The 16,448-nt window shown below is 34.5% G+C and overlaps 1 protein-coding gene across 7 annotated transcripts in view; it reads right to left on the bottom strand.

Annotated features, from left to right (window-relative positions):
* The window catches only part of AGTPBP1 (ATP/GTP binding carboxypeptidase 1), a 160,041-nt gene that overhangs the window by 46,284 nt on the left and 97,309 nt on the right, over positions 1–16,448 (bottom strand). For all 7 annotated transcript variants that reach the window (XM_053205196.1, XM_053205195.1, XM_027048187.2 and 4 more), the window contains 3 exons: positions 4,769–4,852; positions 3,097–3,183; positions 2,864–3,012 (listed from right to left, as the gene is read on the bottom strand). In XM_053205196.1, coding sequence (XP_053061171.1) covers positions 2,864–3,012; positions 3,097–3,183; positions 4,769–4,852 — 320 coding nt within the window. The remainder of the gene's footprint in view (positions 1–2,863; positions 3,013–3,096; positions 3,184–4,768; positions 4,853–16,448) is intronic.

Raw genomic sequence — 16,448 nt, 5'->3', positions numbered from 1 at the left:
AGTCTGTCTGTCTCTCTCTCTCTCTCAAAAATAAAAATTAACATTAAAAACATTTTGTAATTAAAAAAAATAGAGAAGCACTGCTCTACAATGTAAGTTTTTAATTTTTAAAATTAAAATTATAATAAAGTTTAAAGTAGTAAGAGTACTATCTTATAAAAGTGAATAAATGAATGTAGTTGTAAAGATGTCATCCACCTGCAGGCACTACAATTTGAAAATTATACTGGCTATCATTTTAGGAATAAATAGGCTTTTATATTTATATACTCTTAAGGAGCACCCAAAATACAAACATACTTCCACTTAAGTAACTGTCCTTTCCTCCTCTAAAATATTATGTCAGCACTATACTTACAAGTTAAATAAGGAAAACATGAAATTCTTTCATTTTTTACTATTATTCTGAATGAGTTTCAAATAAGGTAATTTTTTTAATTATATGAAGGTTTTAAGATCAAAAATAGGTCAAAATTATTTTCTAAGAAATACAACATTCAATGATTACTAGTTAGGCCCCAAAATCACAAAAATAAAGAATGTGAAATAGATTTTATCAAGAATATTCACATCACTATTCATGCAAAATATAAGCACTGACTCCTTGGTGAAAATATATTTAAAATGCACTATTTAAAATTAGATTACTTAAAATGTTTAAAAACTTTAAATAATTTTATAACTAACCTAGATATTATGCTACATAATCTTCCTTTCATTATTGCATTAAATTAGTGAATCTGATTAAAGCTTTTATCCCAAACATGTAATCATCTAGAGTGTAAAATTTCCTATTTCCCACATAAATAATGACAAATGAGAACAGCCTCTTCAACTCTTGAAAACTCTAATTCTTAGAAACGCCCCTTAAAAAGCACCATCATATTCATGCCTTTAACAACTTTAATACTTTTGCTAGTGTGCTCTACACACACTAGAGTTTTTAAAAAATTGTTTCATGAGAAAAACAGTAGAGAAAACCAATGAAACAAAAAGCTGGTTCTTTGAAAAGGTCAGTAAAATTGACAAAGGTCAATAGAGCTGACAATTCTAGCAGGATTAACAAAGGAAAACAAAGAGAAAACACAAATTACTAGTACCAGAAATGAAGCAGGGGTGTCACAACGGACCCTGCAGACCTCAAGAGGACAGAAAGGGAATACTGTGACCAACTCTACACAGACATTTGACAATTCAGAAGAAATGGATCAATTCCTAAAAGGCGCAAACTACCACATACCACAACTCACTCAGTAGAAAATAATCTGAATAGCCCTACAACTATTAAATTTAATTTGTAACTTAAAGACTATCAAAAGGGGCATCCAGGTGGCTCGGTCGGTTGAGTGTCAGACTTCAGCTCAGGTCATGATCTCACAGTTTGTGGGTTGGAGCCCCACATCAGGCTCACTGCTGTCAGTACAGAGCCTGCTTGGGATTCTCTGTCCCCTCCTCCCCCCACCGCCCTTCCCCTGCTGGCACATAATCTCTCTCTGTCAAAAATAAAGTTAAAAAAAGTAAAACTAAAGACTCTCAAAAAAGAAATCCTTCCAGACCCAGATGGTTTCATTGGAGAATTCTACCAAATGTTTAAGAAGTAATACCAAATATGGGGTGCCTGAGTGGCTCAGTTGGTTAAGCATCCAACTTTCAATTTCGGCTCAGGTCATGATGTCCCAGTTTGCAAGACGGAGCCCCACATCAGGCTCCGCACTAAGCACAGAGTCTGCTTGGGATTCTCCCTCTCTCTCTCTCTCTCTCTGCTCTTCCCTCCATTCCCCGCCCCCAAATAAATAAATTTTTTAAAAAAGTAACATGAAATCTACACAGGCTCTTCCAGAAAATAAGATAATAATTTCCCAGCCCATTTTATGAGGTCAGTGTTACCATGATACCAAAACCAGATACGGTACCAAAAATAAAACAAACCAAAAAAGCAACTATAGCTTGATATCCCTCCTGAACATATAAATACAAATTTCTTAACAAAATGTTAGCAATTATCCACAATGACCAAGTGGGGTTTATTCCACAGATTAAAAAATGCTGATTCAATATTCAAAACTCAATGAAATAACACCATATTAACAATTTACAGACAGAAGATCACATGATCAAATCAATTGATGGAGATGAAACATATGACAAAGTTCAATGCCCACTCATGACAAAAAAAAAAAAAAAGCCTCAGCAAAGTAGTAGGAGGAAACCTCCTCAACTATATTTTAAAATTTATAGAAAATGACTGCTAACATCGTACTGAAAAGTGACTAATAAAGGAGAAGCACAAGGCTTTGTGGTGGTGGGAGCATTCTGTACCTTGACTGTGGTGACAACTTCAAGACTCTACAAATGTAATAGAATGGCATGAAACTGCACCCACACTGTACCAACATCAAATCCTGACTCTGGGATGGTTAGTTACTACTGAAGATGTAGGCACTGGAGAAAACTCAGTGAAGAGAACGTGAAACCTTTCTGGAACTTCCATTATATACATTCACTTTCTATGAGACTATTCAAAATTAAACATTTTTAAAGACCGCTTTATGTAATTCTCTTCTAGATGAGCTGAGACTGAAAACTTGATTTTAAGCAGGATAAGTAATAAATCTTTAGTTGTATTTAATTTGGATGAAAGCAAAGATGCTCTTTACATTTTAAAGAGCTTTTCACCAACAAAGCAATGCACAGGTTTATTCCAAATTTTGCATTAAGAAGTATCCGAATTTTGAGAACTAGAGAAAACAAAAGAACAATGAACCTTTTTTAAACATGTTAATAATTAGAAGAAAAAAAAGCCTTATGTACTATAGTTACAATGCCTGCATATCATCTACACTGGGGGAAAAACATGTCTTACCATAATTAAATTGACTGTTGGACTTTTCACAGTTAATGATGTTAAACCTGTAAGCAACACCTGGTCGCATTCCACTGACTTCAAAGTAAAACCACTGATGATAATGATTGCTATTTATATCTGAGTTCAGAATAAGATCATATTCATTTCTGAAAATAGAAAATAAAGAAATCTGATGAAAATTAGGGAAATATCTGTGTACAGACAAAGTGAGAACATTTTAAATGACTTACTTTCTAATTTGAATTACTTTGCGCAGATTCCCAGATTCAAATTTGGAGTTAAACTTCAAAATATCTCCTTCTTCTGGAATAGTGTAACTAAATAAAAGTATTCAAGTAAGTATTATAAAATACACTGCAATTAAATAGGTAAACAAAAAATTTAAAATAAAACTACACTACAAATTAAAAATATACCACTATTGCCACGTCCCCCCTTCTTTATTTTTAAACCAAAGAATGTAACGAACACAAGCAAAACACAAACTCTGGTTAACATTTATAGACTTAAAAATTACAATTACAAGTAGAGACTGAATATTAATCACAAATAAGAAATTCTGCCCCACTAAATAAACGTCATTCCTAAATACCAATAATCAAATAAAAAGACTAGACGTATCTTTAAAAAGGCATGTGACCAGTACTGAGTAGCAATAATTCTAATTAAACTATGCAGTTCTCAGATTAAATTTGCAGAGCTATATTAGATATAGATACTAGCTTATTTAATTAGTGCCAGGAAGGTGAAAATACTGTCTTCACTTTACATATTCACTACTTTAGTATTTACTGAATGCCTACTAGGTACCAGATTCGGTTTTAGTTGTCTGTCTGTCTGTGTCTCTGATTAAATACAAATTTTTGCCCTTCTGGAGCTTACATTCTAACAGAGGGAAACTCAGACTTTAAGAAGCTCAATGATTTTGTCCAAAGTCATTTCAATTAGAAATAGCAATGGTATGTATGCCACGCTCAGGGTTCCTGAGTTTCTGTTTTCACCACATCTGCCTGATCTGACACCAAATTATAAATATTGAAATAACTAAGACATTTTGAATAAGGTAGATTTGGTTTTCATTTTTAAAAGTATTATTTCAAATTCAGTCATTAGCTTTGACATAATTTTTACCCTTATTTCTTTACCTTTAAAGATAATGATCTTTAAAAAGTGTTTTATTTCCTCCAAAAAGACCAGTAAGATCTGAAATGTCCATCAGAATATTAGAATGTTGAGAGATGGGGAAACCCACTGAGGGCTCATTACATTTCTTGTATAAAGAGGCATATGACTAAATAATAGTCACATTCATCGTTTCTAATGTTCACTTATTTAAACCCTAAAATGTGCTGATAACAGTGATAACCCTAAATTGTGAATAACACTAACGCATCAAGCATCATAAACACATGGCTTCAAAGATCAGGAAAGTAATATAAAGGACTGATGCACATTGTAAGCAGTAAGAGGCGACAAAGACTAGTGGGGACTATGGAGAAATTAGCAAGCACATGTCCCTTCTTTTTTTTAAAACGGATGGTAATTTGTTGTCCTAAGGAAATGAAGGCTCAATATTGTCAATAGGACAAAATTGCAGCATTTCATGTGACACTTCCACTCTCTAAAATGGAGGTAATTTCACATTTTTTAAAAACACAGCATCAGTTTGTGACCTTTTCCTTATCGAACCCATTAAGTTCACCTAAGAACAAACAAAAGCCTGTGATACATTCAATTTAATATGATTTACTATTACATTACCATTATGTCCCTGCTAAAAGATGAAAACATAGCAAGGGCAAACTAGGTGGAAGTTAGCTATATTTTTTTATTTTTAAAAATAACACTGAAATTTTAGAGTACTAATAAAACTAATAAAACTAAAACCAACAACACACTTACTTTGGGTTATCCAAGTCATATACCACTCGATCTATGATATCACTCTGATGTATTAACCTCTCAATATCTTGGGCAATTTTTGTCCTGAAATCACAAAAGAGAAGCATGACCACCAAAATTCATTATTATAGGCCAAGGCACAACTTCCTCCAAAATAAGTTTGGGATGAAAAAGTGTAAAAGGATAACACTTTCTTAAAATAAAAATGATCATTCATATCAATATGTCGCAAGACAGTATCTGTATTATTAAAGCCCGAATTCTGAAAATAACCATGTAGAATACAGTTACCAGTTCAACACCTTAAAAATAAATTTTAAGGGGTGTCCAGGTGGCTGAGACAGTTAGCACCTGACTCTTGGTTTCGGCTCAGGTTACGATCTCACAGTTTCATGGGTTTGAGACCCACATTGGGCTCTGCACTGGCAGTGCTTGGGATTTTCTCTCTCTCTGACCCTCCCCAATTCGAGCTGTCTCTGTCTCTCTCAAAATAAATAAATAAACTTTATTTAAAAAAATCTTGAATGTCTTATTTATGACTTTCGACACCGAAATGGTAACAAGCCACTCTGTAGCCGAAAAGCAAATAATTTTACATATATAAGAACAGCATTATTAGAAGCAGTAAAGATCCAAAAAGCCAAAAATTATATATGAAGATTCTTAAAAGCCACCATTGCTGGAATGTTGCTAAAATGCAACTGGCAACCAGCATGCACATTTGTCAGAATCAGTGCTCTCTTCTGTGAATGGAGAAGAAATGTGGAGGAGAAGGGGACACTTGTGTCAGGAGGCAGAGCATGGACCCCGCATCTCCAGGATTCTCTAGGCCTGAGAATTCTCTAGGCCTCCCCCTGAATCAGTCCAATGAAATGGTCATCAACTGGAAAATTCCTAGAATCCTGCCACTATCCTAGAAAAAGGAGTCACAGACAGATTCCACCATCTTCCCTGTCCATAACTAAGCCACGGAAGGCAACAATCACTGAAGGCGTCACCAAGGGTAAGCAAACCAGAACAAATGTAGGTCATACAGCCTACATACATCTACCTGGAACTGCAGGTAGACTGGCCACAAAGCTCATACTGGGAAGATGCCTACTGCTGTTAGAGTCATAGTCAAGTGATAACTTGTCATATTATCACTTATTCTTTTTTTTTTTTTTTTGAAAGAGAGCTTGAGTGGGCAAGGGACAGAGAAATAAGGAGAGAGACAGAATCTCAAGCAGGCTTGGCACCAACAGCACAGAGCCCGATGCGGGGCTCAAACTCCTGAAACTGTGAGAATCATGACCTAAGCCAAAATCAAAATCAAGAGTCAGATGCTTAAGCGAATGAGGCACCTAGGCGCCCCTACCACTTATTCTTAGAGGAAGCCGATTATATGAACAGCTTTAAATTTCAAATTTGTCTGTTTCAGCTAAAGATTGGTAGTACAGATTAAAACTGTGGTTTATTGATTTATTGTTAGAACAGAGTGAGGAAAGTTGCCAAAATGGTTATAATAAAATCTTAAAAATACACTAAACACTGAAAGTCTCCTGAACTTCAGGTAGATGTGAAACTAGTCTCCTGCACCAAAGATACTTCTTTGTGATTAAGCAGTATTAACTCTCATATAGTTCAGAATTATCTCTAACAATATCAGTATAACTGACTTCAGAATAAGCTAAAAACCTATTCTGATAAAAAGCTAATAGTTATCAGGAAAACATTAAAAGGTGTGATAGTTAAATACAGAAAAAAAATTAAAGAGGTACAACTCTAAATTTATTTTTAGTTTTATTCTACAAAAAATAACTCTTCACTGACAAGCAGTCTATCAAGAAAAAGACCCAGTATCAAAGGATTAAGATATAAATCTTTGATTTACATTCAATGTCATAACTTTCAAATGCCAAATTCTTTCTAAAGAAACTTTTTTAAAAAGCTATTAATTGCAATAATAAACAAGTCCAAAATTTATATTGCCCAGACCTTTGACAATAAAAGAGGTAGCACTCACATACATTCAGATATACCATACCAAAAAAAAAAAAAAAAATGTGAGTATTCAAGTATGGGTGAATGACTAAATAAATCCTAATTATATCCATTTGTTAGAATATATCCATTTGTCAGAATAATTTATTAAATAAGGCTGAAACATACCACAAATGTGCAAATACAAATACTTACAAAAGTCTGGGGTTTTTGTTTTTAAAGGAAAATGGTATTAACAGGCTGATACAACACCTCAGTTCCACAGCAATGCTCCATAATATAAAACAGGGTCAGAACAGCACAGACAGCCACGGGTCAGCCATGTGTACCCGTGAGATGGATGGATAGTGTGTGGAACACTGCAGGGCCCAGGCTCTGTCTGAAAACAAACTGACTGATGCCAGGTAGGAACCAGATACTAAGGTTGTTATACCAGTTTTTCAAGAAACATCAGAAACTTGGATTTCTATGAGGAATCTCCCAAATTTTAAATGCAAAATCAGTAAAAACAAAACAAACAAACAAAGTCTGCAAAGTGAAGCCAAAATCATGTTCAAGTTAATATGGCCTACGGGCCACTCGTTCTCAACTTCTGACACTGTATTTTAGGGTACATAGTGGCCCATGTATATTAGACTAGACCTAAAATTAACACTTTAGGAAATTACCTGCCCTTCCAGGAGCCCCCATTAATAAAGAGGAAGGTCAATCTTTTATTCAGACATGGATCTGGGTGAAGCACCACAACTTCCATAAAAAGAATGTCAATCCTTCCTCCCTTTCCCTCACCGGCCTATTAAAATACATGGCTCTCCAGTCAAAACAAAACAGTAAATATTTTCCAGATACCCTCGGGGACTATAATCTCAAATTTACTGACCTCCAATAGCTAGCAAAGACTTGGCCCAGAAGACAATAATGTATGCAGTCTGAACAATGTCCAGTGCATTCAGTCCAGTAAATGCTCTAAAGTTCGCAGGACATGTGGCCACCAGTGAAACTTTCCTTTGTTAGTTAGGTTTCCACCAGTACAGGGCAGTCTTACAGGAAACAATTTCATACATCTCACAGCTATATTTTCTGTACGAATATTATGGGCAATGTTGTTCATTACATAACTATTCCCGAGGGTCCACAGAAGATGATCTTCTTTATAGAGAACATGGTTTAACCATACGTACATGATAACTATATATAAATGATTAACAGGGTAGGCTCATGACCTAGACCAGAGTTTGACTCTTGGCTCTGCCACTTACTAGCAGTGTAACCTTGGATAAGTTAACTCAAGAATCCTAAGCTTCAGCATAGTCTTCTGTAAAATAAGAGAAAGAATAGTAATTTCCTCATAGAGCTATTATACCATGAAATGGCACACTCTATATACACATATACATTGCATACGAAGTACTTGTTACCTAGTACTATGTCTGGCCTAAAAAAAAAACACTCAATATAAGTTATCTGCTGCTGTGCCAGTACTAAGATTTCTGCTACTGTCTCCATTCCATAGGTACTTATGTTCCCCCAAGCCATTCTAAACTTAATATAAAGAAATCCAGGGGTTTGCTTTCCTTATTTTGCTTTTGCCACAATTCTTTCGCCTACTTTTCAATTTTAAATTTCTGAACAGGTAATATATTGACATGGAGCAAAACTCATATGCTACATAAAAGTATAAAATGGAGACTCTCACTTTCTATACAAGCCATATCCTCCACCCATCCAGTTAACTACTTTTATTGCTCTCCCTCCACTAGCATCTTCTAGCTTTTTCCATCAGTATATACAGATCTTTTTGTTTTTTTAATCACTGCATAGTAGTCATAGGTAAGATATACCATAATTTATTTAACTAGTTTGATTGGTGGGCACAATGCCATAACAAAAAACTTTGAACACCATTTCACAGATATGCAAATTATGTGAGTGTGAGTGTGAGTATGTGTGTGTGTGTGTGTGTGTGTGTGTGTATAATGTATATAAATTATAAATTCCCAGATGCAGGATTAACGTGTCAAAGGAAATAAGTACTGTTAATCTTGATAGACACTGTCAGGCTGCCCTCCACAAGAGGTACTATCAATTTGCAATCCCATTATTAATGTATAAGAAAACCTGTTTTTGGGGATGCAAACTGGTGCAGCCACTCTGGAAAACAGTATGGAAGTTCCTCAAAAATTAAAAATAGAACTACCCTACGACCCAGCAATTGCCCTACTAGGTATTTATCCAAGGGATACAGGTATAGTGTTTCGAAGGGGCACATGCACCCCCCCATGTTTATAGCAGCACTATCAACAATAGCCAAAGTATGGAAAGAGCCCAAATGTCCATCGATGGATGAATGGATAAAGAAGACGTTGTATATATATACAACGAAGTACTACTAGGCAATCAAAAAGAATGAAATCTTGCCATTTGCAACTATGTGGATGGACCTACGGGGTATTATGTTAAGCAAAATTAGAGAAAGACAAATGTCATATGACTTCACTCATATGAGGACTTTAAGATAAAAACAGATGAATGTAAGGGAAGGGAATCAAAAATAATGTAAAAACAGGGAGGGAGACAAAACAGAAGAGACTCTTAAATACGGAGAACAAACAGGGTTACTGGAGGGGTTGTGGGGGGATGGGCTAAATGAGTAAGGGGCATTAAGGAATCTACTCCTGAAATCATTATTGCACTACATGCTAACTAACTTGGATATTAATTTAAAAAAATAGTAAGAAATATGTGGTAGGTATGGATAAAATGCAATCAGAATTTGGTATGACATATTTAACCAGAATGACTAATATAATGTAAAAAAAAATCTTACTTTATAAAATTAATATTTACAAAGGTTGAATTGAGAACAAATCATGTTTTAGAAAGTAAGCATTTAAGGCAATATGTGCATTTACTACATGTTCATTAAAGTTTTAATTCATATTTCTGTTAGAGAATTTGATGAACTTACTGAAAAACAAGATATAAAATTGCTACTTTACTGGCCATAATTAGCCAAGAATGGAATTGGTTTAAAAATCCTATTCACAATAACAGAAATCCATAAAATTACTTAGGAATAAAATTCACAAAAATAGATGAGTTAAGTAAAACTACTAAAATACTTAAAATATAATAAAATCTAGAACAGAAGGAACAATTAATATTCCTAGAGATAATATTAAAAGAAAATTTATTGCAAATTGCAGTATATTACTATACATTAACAAAATACAAAATGTTAGGATAAAAAATAGTATTTATTTGTTATGTCAGAACAAATTTTCAGAACTGAAGATATTCTTTGGAAATAGTAATTGAACTTGAGAAATATTTTGCATTGTGCAGAATGGATTTTTATAGTGTACAGCCCAGCAATTCCATTTTGATATGCAAATAAATTTTCATTGAAGGAACTATGAAACATGAAAGAACATTTAAAACATAAGAATTTTTTTTCTGAAAGCAATATATTAGAAACAAACTATGTTCATCAGCAACAAAATGAATAAATTGTGAGTATACTCATACAATACTATATATTGATTACCATGATGAACATCATAAACCTGCTATTGACTGATGAAAAGTTTCCAAAAGAATACTATCAGTATATTATTTACATAAAGTTTAAAAACATGAAAAACAATGCCATATAATATTTATGTATATATTTAACTATGCGTATTATAAAATAATCAGAAATGTATGATAATAAGAAACATCAAATTCAACATAATTGTTATCTCTGTTAAAAGGACTTTACAAATTAAACAATGAGTGTACAGGTGTCTGGGGAAAAAAGAGAGAGAGAGAGAGAGAGAGAGAGAGCGAGCCTGTTTCCCCCAGCCTCATCAGTAAAACATGTTATCAAACTTCTAGATTTTAGGCAATTTGATATGTGGGAAATGATATCTCAGTACATTTTAACATGCATTTATTTTGAGACAAGTTGAACATATTTCTGTGATTGTTACTATATTTCTTTGCCGTATTTTTCATTTTATTTTGATAAAAGTATTTTTGTAAAATACCTTAAATGCTTTGTAAAACAAAGCAATATGGATTATAATTTACAATAAAATACAGCTAGACAATTTTTCTAAAAACATACAGAAAGCTGGAAAGTAAAATCAAAATGCTAAAAGTTATTACCTCTGAGAAATGAGACAAAGAATGACCTTTATCCTTTCTACTTTTTCTCATGTTCTAATTTTATGGAATATGAAAACAGGAAAGATGCACCCCAAAATGCTAAGCATACTTTATAAGAGATCAGTTTCATTTTAATTTATAAGCCAATTTAAGCCAAAAATATGGATTCAAGTAATTATCAGTATGGGATTACAATTAAAAAAAATTTTTAAGTATTTTTAAAAAATTTACATCCAAGTTAGTTAGCATATAGTGCAATAATGATTTCAGGAGTAGAATCCAGTGATTCATCCCCCATTCACATGAGTGAAGTTATATATTTGTCTTTCCCTAATTTTGCTTAGCCTAATACACTCTAGTTCCACCCACATAGTTGCAAATGGCAAGATTTCACACTTTTTGATTGCCAAGTAATACTCCATTATGTGTATATTCTTTATCCATTCATCCATTGATGGATATTTGGGCTCTTTCCATACTTTGGCTATTGTTGATAGTGCTGCTATAAACATTGGAATGCAATGTACCCCTTCAAAACAGCACACCTATATCCTTTGGATAAATACCTAGCAGGGCAATTGCTGGGTCACAGGGTAGTTCCATTTTTAATTTGTTTGAGGAACCTCCATACTATTTTCCAGAGTGGCTGCACCAGTTTGCATTCCCACCAGCAGTGCAAAAGAGTTCCTCTTTCTCTGCATCCTCACCAACATCTGTTGTTGCCTGAGTTGTTAATTTTAGCCATTCTGACAGGTGTGAGGTGGTATCTCATTGTGGTTTTGATTTGTATTTCCCTGATAATGAGTAATGTTGAGCATTTTTTCATGGGTCTGTTAAGCTATTGGATGTCTTCTTTGAAAAAGGGTCTATTCATATCTTTTGCCTATTTCTTCAATGGATTATTTGTTTTCTGGGTATTGAGTTTGAGAAGTTCTTTAGAGATTTTGGATACTAACCCTTTATCTGATATGTCATTGGCAAATAACTTCTCCCATTCTGTCAGTTGCCTTTAAGTTTTGCTGATTGTTTCCTTCGCTGTGCAGAAGCTTATTTTGATGAGGTCCCAATAGTTCATTTTTACTTTTGTTCCCCTTGCCTCTGGAGATTTGTTGAGTAAGAAGTTGCTGCGGCCGAGGTCAAAGAGGTTTTTGCCTGTGTTCTCAACTAGGATTTTGATGGCTTCCTGTCTTATGTTTAGGTCTTTCATCCATTTTGAGTTTACTTTTGTGTATGGGGTAAGAAAGGGGTCCAGGTTCAATCTTCTGCATGTTGCTGTCCAGTTTTCCCAACACCATCTGCTGAAGAAACTGTCTTTATTCCATTTGGATATTCTTTCCTGTTCTGTCAAAGATTAGTTGGTCATACGTTTGTGGGTCCATTTGTGGGTTCTCTATTCTGTTCCATTCTGGTTTTGTACCAGTATCATACCATCTTGATGATTACAGTTTTGTAATACATCCTGAAGTCCAGAATTGTGATGCCTCCAGCTTTGGCTTTCTTCCTCAGGATTGCTTTGGCTATTCGCAGTCTTTTCTGGTTCCATACAAATTTTAGTATTGTTTGTTCTAGCTCTGTGAAGAATGCTGGTGTTATTCTGGTAGGGATTGCATTGAATACGTAGATTGCTTTGGGCAGCATCAACATTTTAACAGTGTTTTTTCTTCCAATCAATGATCATGGAATATTTTTCCATTTTGTGTGTGTGTGTGTGTGTGTGTGTGTGTGTGTGTTGTGTGTCTTCTTTAATTTCTTTCACAAGCTTTCTATGGTTTTCAGTGTATAGATTTTTCACTTTAGTTAGGTTTATTCCTAGGTATCTTATGGTTTTTGGTGCAATTGTAAATGGGATAGATTCCTTGATTTCTTTCTGCTGTTTCATTATTGGTGTATAGAAATGCAATCACTTTCTGTGCACTGATTTTATATCCTGTGACTTTGCCGAATTCATGGATCAGTTCTAGCAGGTTTTTTGGTGGAATCTTTTGGGTTTTCCATATAAAGGATCTGCAAAGACTGAAAGTTTGACTTCCTCTTTGCTGATCTGGATGCCTTTTATTTCTTTGTGTTGTCTGATTTCTGAGGCTAAGACTTTCACTACTATGTTGAATAACAGTGGCAAGAGTGGACATACCTGTTGTGTTCCTGACCTTAGGGGGAAAGCTCTCAGTTTTTCCCCATTGAGGATGATATTAGCATTGGGTCTTTCATATATGGCTTTTATGATCTTGAGGTATGATCCTTCTATCTTTCCTTTCTTGAGGGTTTTTATCAAGAAAGGATGATGTATTTTGTCAAATGCTTTCTCTGCATCTTTTGAGAGGATCATGTGGTTCTTGTCCTTTCTTTTATTACTGTGATGTATCACAATGACTTGCAGGTATTGAACCAGCCCTGCATCCCAGGTATAAATCCCACTTGATCGTGGTGAATAATTCTTTTAACGTATTGTTGGATCCGGTTGGCCAGTATCTCATCGAGAATTTTTGCATCCATGTTCATCAGGGAAATTGGTCTGTAGTTCTTTTTAGTAGGGTCTCTGTCTGTTTTTGGAATTAAGGTAACACTGCCTCACAGAGTAAGTTTGGAAGTTTTCCTTCCATTTCTATTTTTTGGAACAGCTTCAAAAGAACAGGTGTTAACTCTTCTTTGAATGTTTGATAGAATTCCCCTGGAAAGCCAACCAGCGCTGGACTCTTGTTTGTTGGGAGATTTTTGATTACTAATTCAATTTCTTTACTGGTTATGGGCCTGTTTTAAAGTTTTTATAGCTTCCTGTTTCAGTTTTGGAAGTTTATGTTTCTAGAAACTTGTCCATTTCTTCCACATTGCCTGATGGGCATATAATTGATCATAATATTCTCTTATTATTGTTTGTATTTCTGCAGTATTGGTTGTAATCTCTCGTCTTTTATTATTGATTTTATTTATTTAGGTCCTTTCCTTTTTCTTTTTGATCAAACTGGCTAGGAACTTATCAATTTTAATAATTCTTTCAAAGAACCAGCTCCTGATTTCACTGATCTCTTCTACTGGGGGGGGGGGGTTTGTTTGTTTTGGGTTTTTGTCTTTTGGGGTTTTTTTGTTTTGTTTTTTGGTTTCGATAGCATTGTTTCTGCTCTAATCTTTATTATTTCCCCTATTCTGCTGGTTTGCGGTTGTTTTTACTGTTCTTTTTCCAGCTCTTTAAGGTGTAAGGTTAGGTTTTGTATCAGAACTTTCTTCCTTTTTTAGGAAGGCCTGAATTGCTATATACTTCCCTCTTATGACCACCTTTGCTGCATCTCAGAGGTCTGGGGCTGTGGGTGTTAGCATTTTCATTGGCTTCCATGTACTTTTTAATTTCCTCTTTAACTTCTTGGCTAAACCATTCATTCTTTAGTAGGATGTTCTTTAATCTCCAAGTATTCTTTTTCTTTCCAAATTTTTTCTTGTGTTTTTGAGTTTCATAGCATTGTGGTGTGAAAATATGCACAGTACAATCTCAATCTTTTTGTACTTGTTGAGGGCTGATTTATGTCCCAGTATGTGATCTATTCTGGAGAATGTTCCATGTTCACTTGAGAGGAATGTGTATTCTGCTGCTTTAGGATGAAATGTTCTAAATATATCTGTTAAGTCCATCTGGTCCAGTGTGACATTCAAGGCCATTGTTTCCTTGTTGATTTTCTGCTTAGATGATCTATCCATTGTTGTAATTGGGTGTTGAAGTCCCCTACTATTATGGTATTATTGTCAGTGAGTCTTTATTAAAGTGTTTACATTTGTGATTAACGGATTTATATATTTAGGTGCTTCCACATTAGGGGTATAAATGTTTACGATTGTTAGATCTTGGTGGATAGACCCCTTAATTATAATGCCTTTATCTCTTGTTACAGTCTTTATTTTAAAATCTAGATAGTCTGATATAAGTATGGCTACTCCAGCTTTCTTTTAGTGACCGTTAGCATGATAAATGGTTCTCCATCCCCTTATTTTCAATCTGAAGGTGTCTTTAGGTCTAACATGGGTCTCTTGTAAATAGCATATAGATGGATCTCGTTTTCTAATCCATTCTGTTACCCCTTGTCTTTTGATTGGAGTGTTTAGTTCACTGACATTTACAGTGAGTACTGAAAGATATGAATTTATTGCCAGTGTGTTGCCTATAGAGTTGGAGTCTCTGGTGATGTTCTCTGGTCCTTTCTAGTCTTTGCTGCTTTTGGTCTTTTTTGTTTTGTTTTGTCTTTTCTCCCCTCAGAGAGTCTCCCTTAAAATTTCTTGCAGGGCTAGTTTAGTTGTCACAAACTTCTTTAGTTTTTGTTTGTCTGGGAAATTTTTCTCTCTCCTATTTTGAGTGACAGCCTTGCTGTAGAAATAATTCTTCGCTGCATATTTTTCCGATTCAGCACATTGAATATATCCTGCCACTCATTTCTGGCCTGCCAAGTTTCTGTGGATAGGTCTGCTGCAAACCTGATCTGGCTTCTCTTATAGGTTAAGGACTTTTTTTTTCCTTGTTGCTTTCATAATTCTTTCCATGTCTGTGTATTTTGTAAATTTGACTACGATATGCCTTGTTGATGGTTCTTGTTCTCTGTGCTTCGTGGATTTTGATGTCTGTTGTCTTTCCCCAGGTTAGGAAAGTTTTCCACTCTGATTCGCTCACATAAACCTTCTACTCCTTTTTCTCTCTCTTCATCTTCTGGGACTCCTATGATTCTGATGTTATTCCTTTTTAATGAGTCACTGAGTTCTCTAATTCCTATATTGTGCTCTTTTGCCTTAGTTTCCCTTTTTTTTTCTGCTTCATTATTCGCCATAATTTTGTCTTCTCTATCACTGATTCGCTGCTCTACTTCATCCATCCTTGCCGCCATGGCATCCATTCAAGATTCCATCTCTGTTATAGCATTTTTAATTTTGTCCTGACTAGATTTTACTTCCTTTATCTCCGTAGAAAGGGATTCTATGCTTTTTTTCAACCCCAGCTAGTATTCTTATTATAGTGATTCTAAATTCTAGTTCAGACATCTTGCTTGTATCTGTGTTAAGTCCCTGGCTGTCATTTCTTCCTGTTCTTTCTTCAGGGGTGAATTCCTTCTTTTCATCATTTTGGAGAAAGAGAATGAATAAAATTTTTAAAATTTATAAATTAAACACAACACAATCAAATAAAGGAAGACAGATCCTAGGTGTGTTTTGGTCTGGTTGTTGAAAGAAGCTTGACAGAATAGAGAAAAAAGGGAAAGAAAAGAGAAAAAGAAAAAAATGTTTAAAATTTTTAAAAATGTATACAATGAAACAGAATAAAATGAAGTAAAATGGAATGAAAAGTTTACAAAAAAATACAGTAAAAAAATTTTAAATGTTTTTATAAAAACAAAATAAAAATACATTTTCCTCTTTTTGTATCTAAGAATAAGAAAAGAAAACGAGAAAAAAATGAATAGATGGGCCAGCGAACAGAATGAAATTACAGTCAGTTTCCCCTAGAAGTCAAACTATGAGTTATTTTATAGCCTGTACACTAAGCAGGCAGGAAAACTTGTGGTCGTCCTCTAGG

Source organism: Acinonyx jubatus, chromosome D4 (genome assembly GCF_027475565.1).
Source record: "Acinonyx jubatus isolate Ajub_Pintada_27869175 chromosome D4, VMU_Ajub_asm_v1.0, whole genome shotgun sequence".
Classification (NCBI taxonomy): Eukaryota; Metazoa; Chordata; class Mammalia; order Carnivora; family Felidae; genus Acinonyx; species Acinonyx jubatus.
Note: the sequence above shows the minus strand (reverse complement) of the source record. Positions and strands in the feature narration are given on the sequence as shown.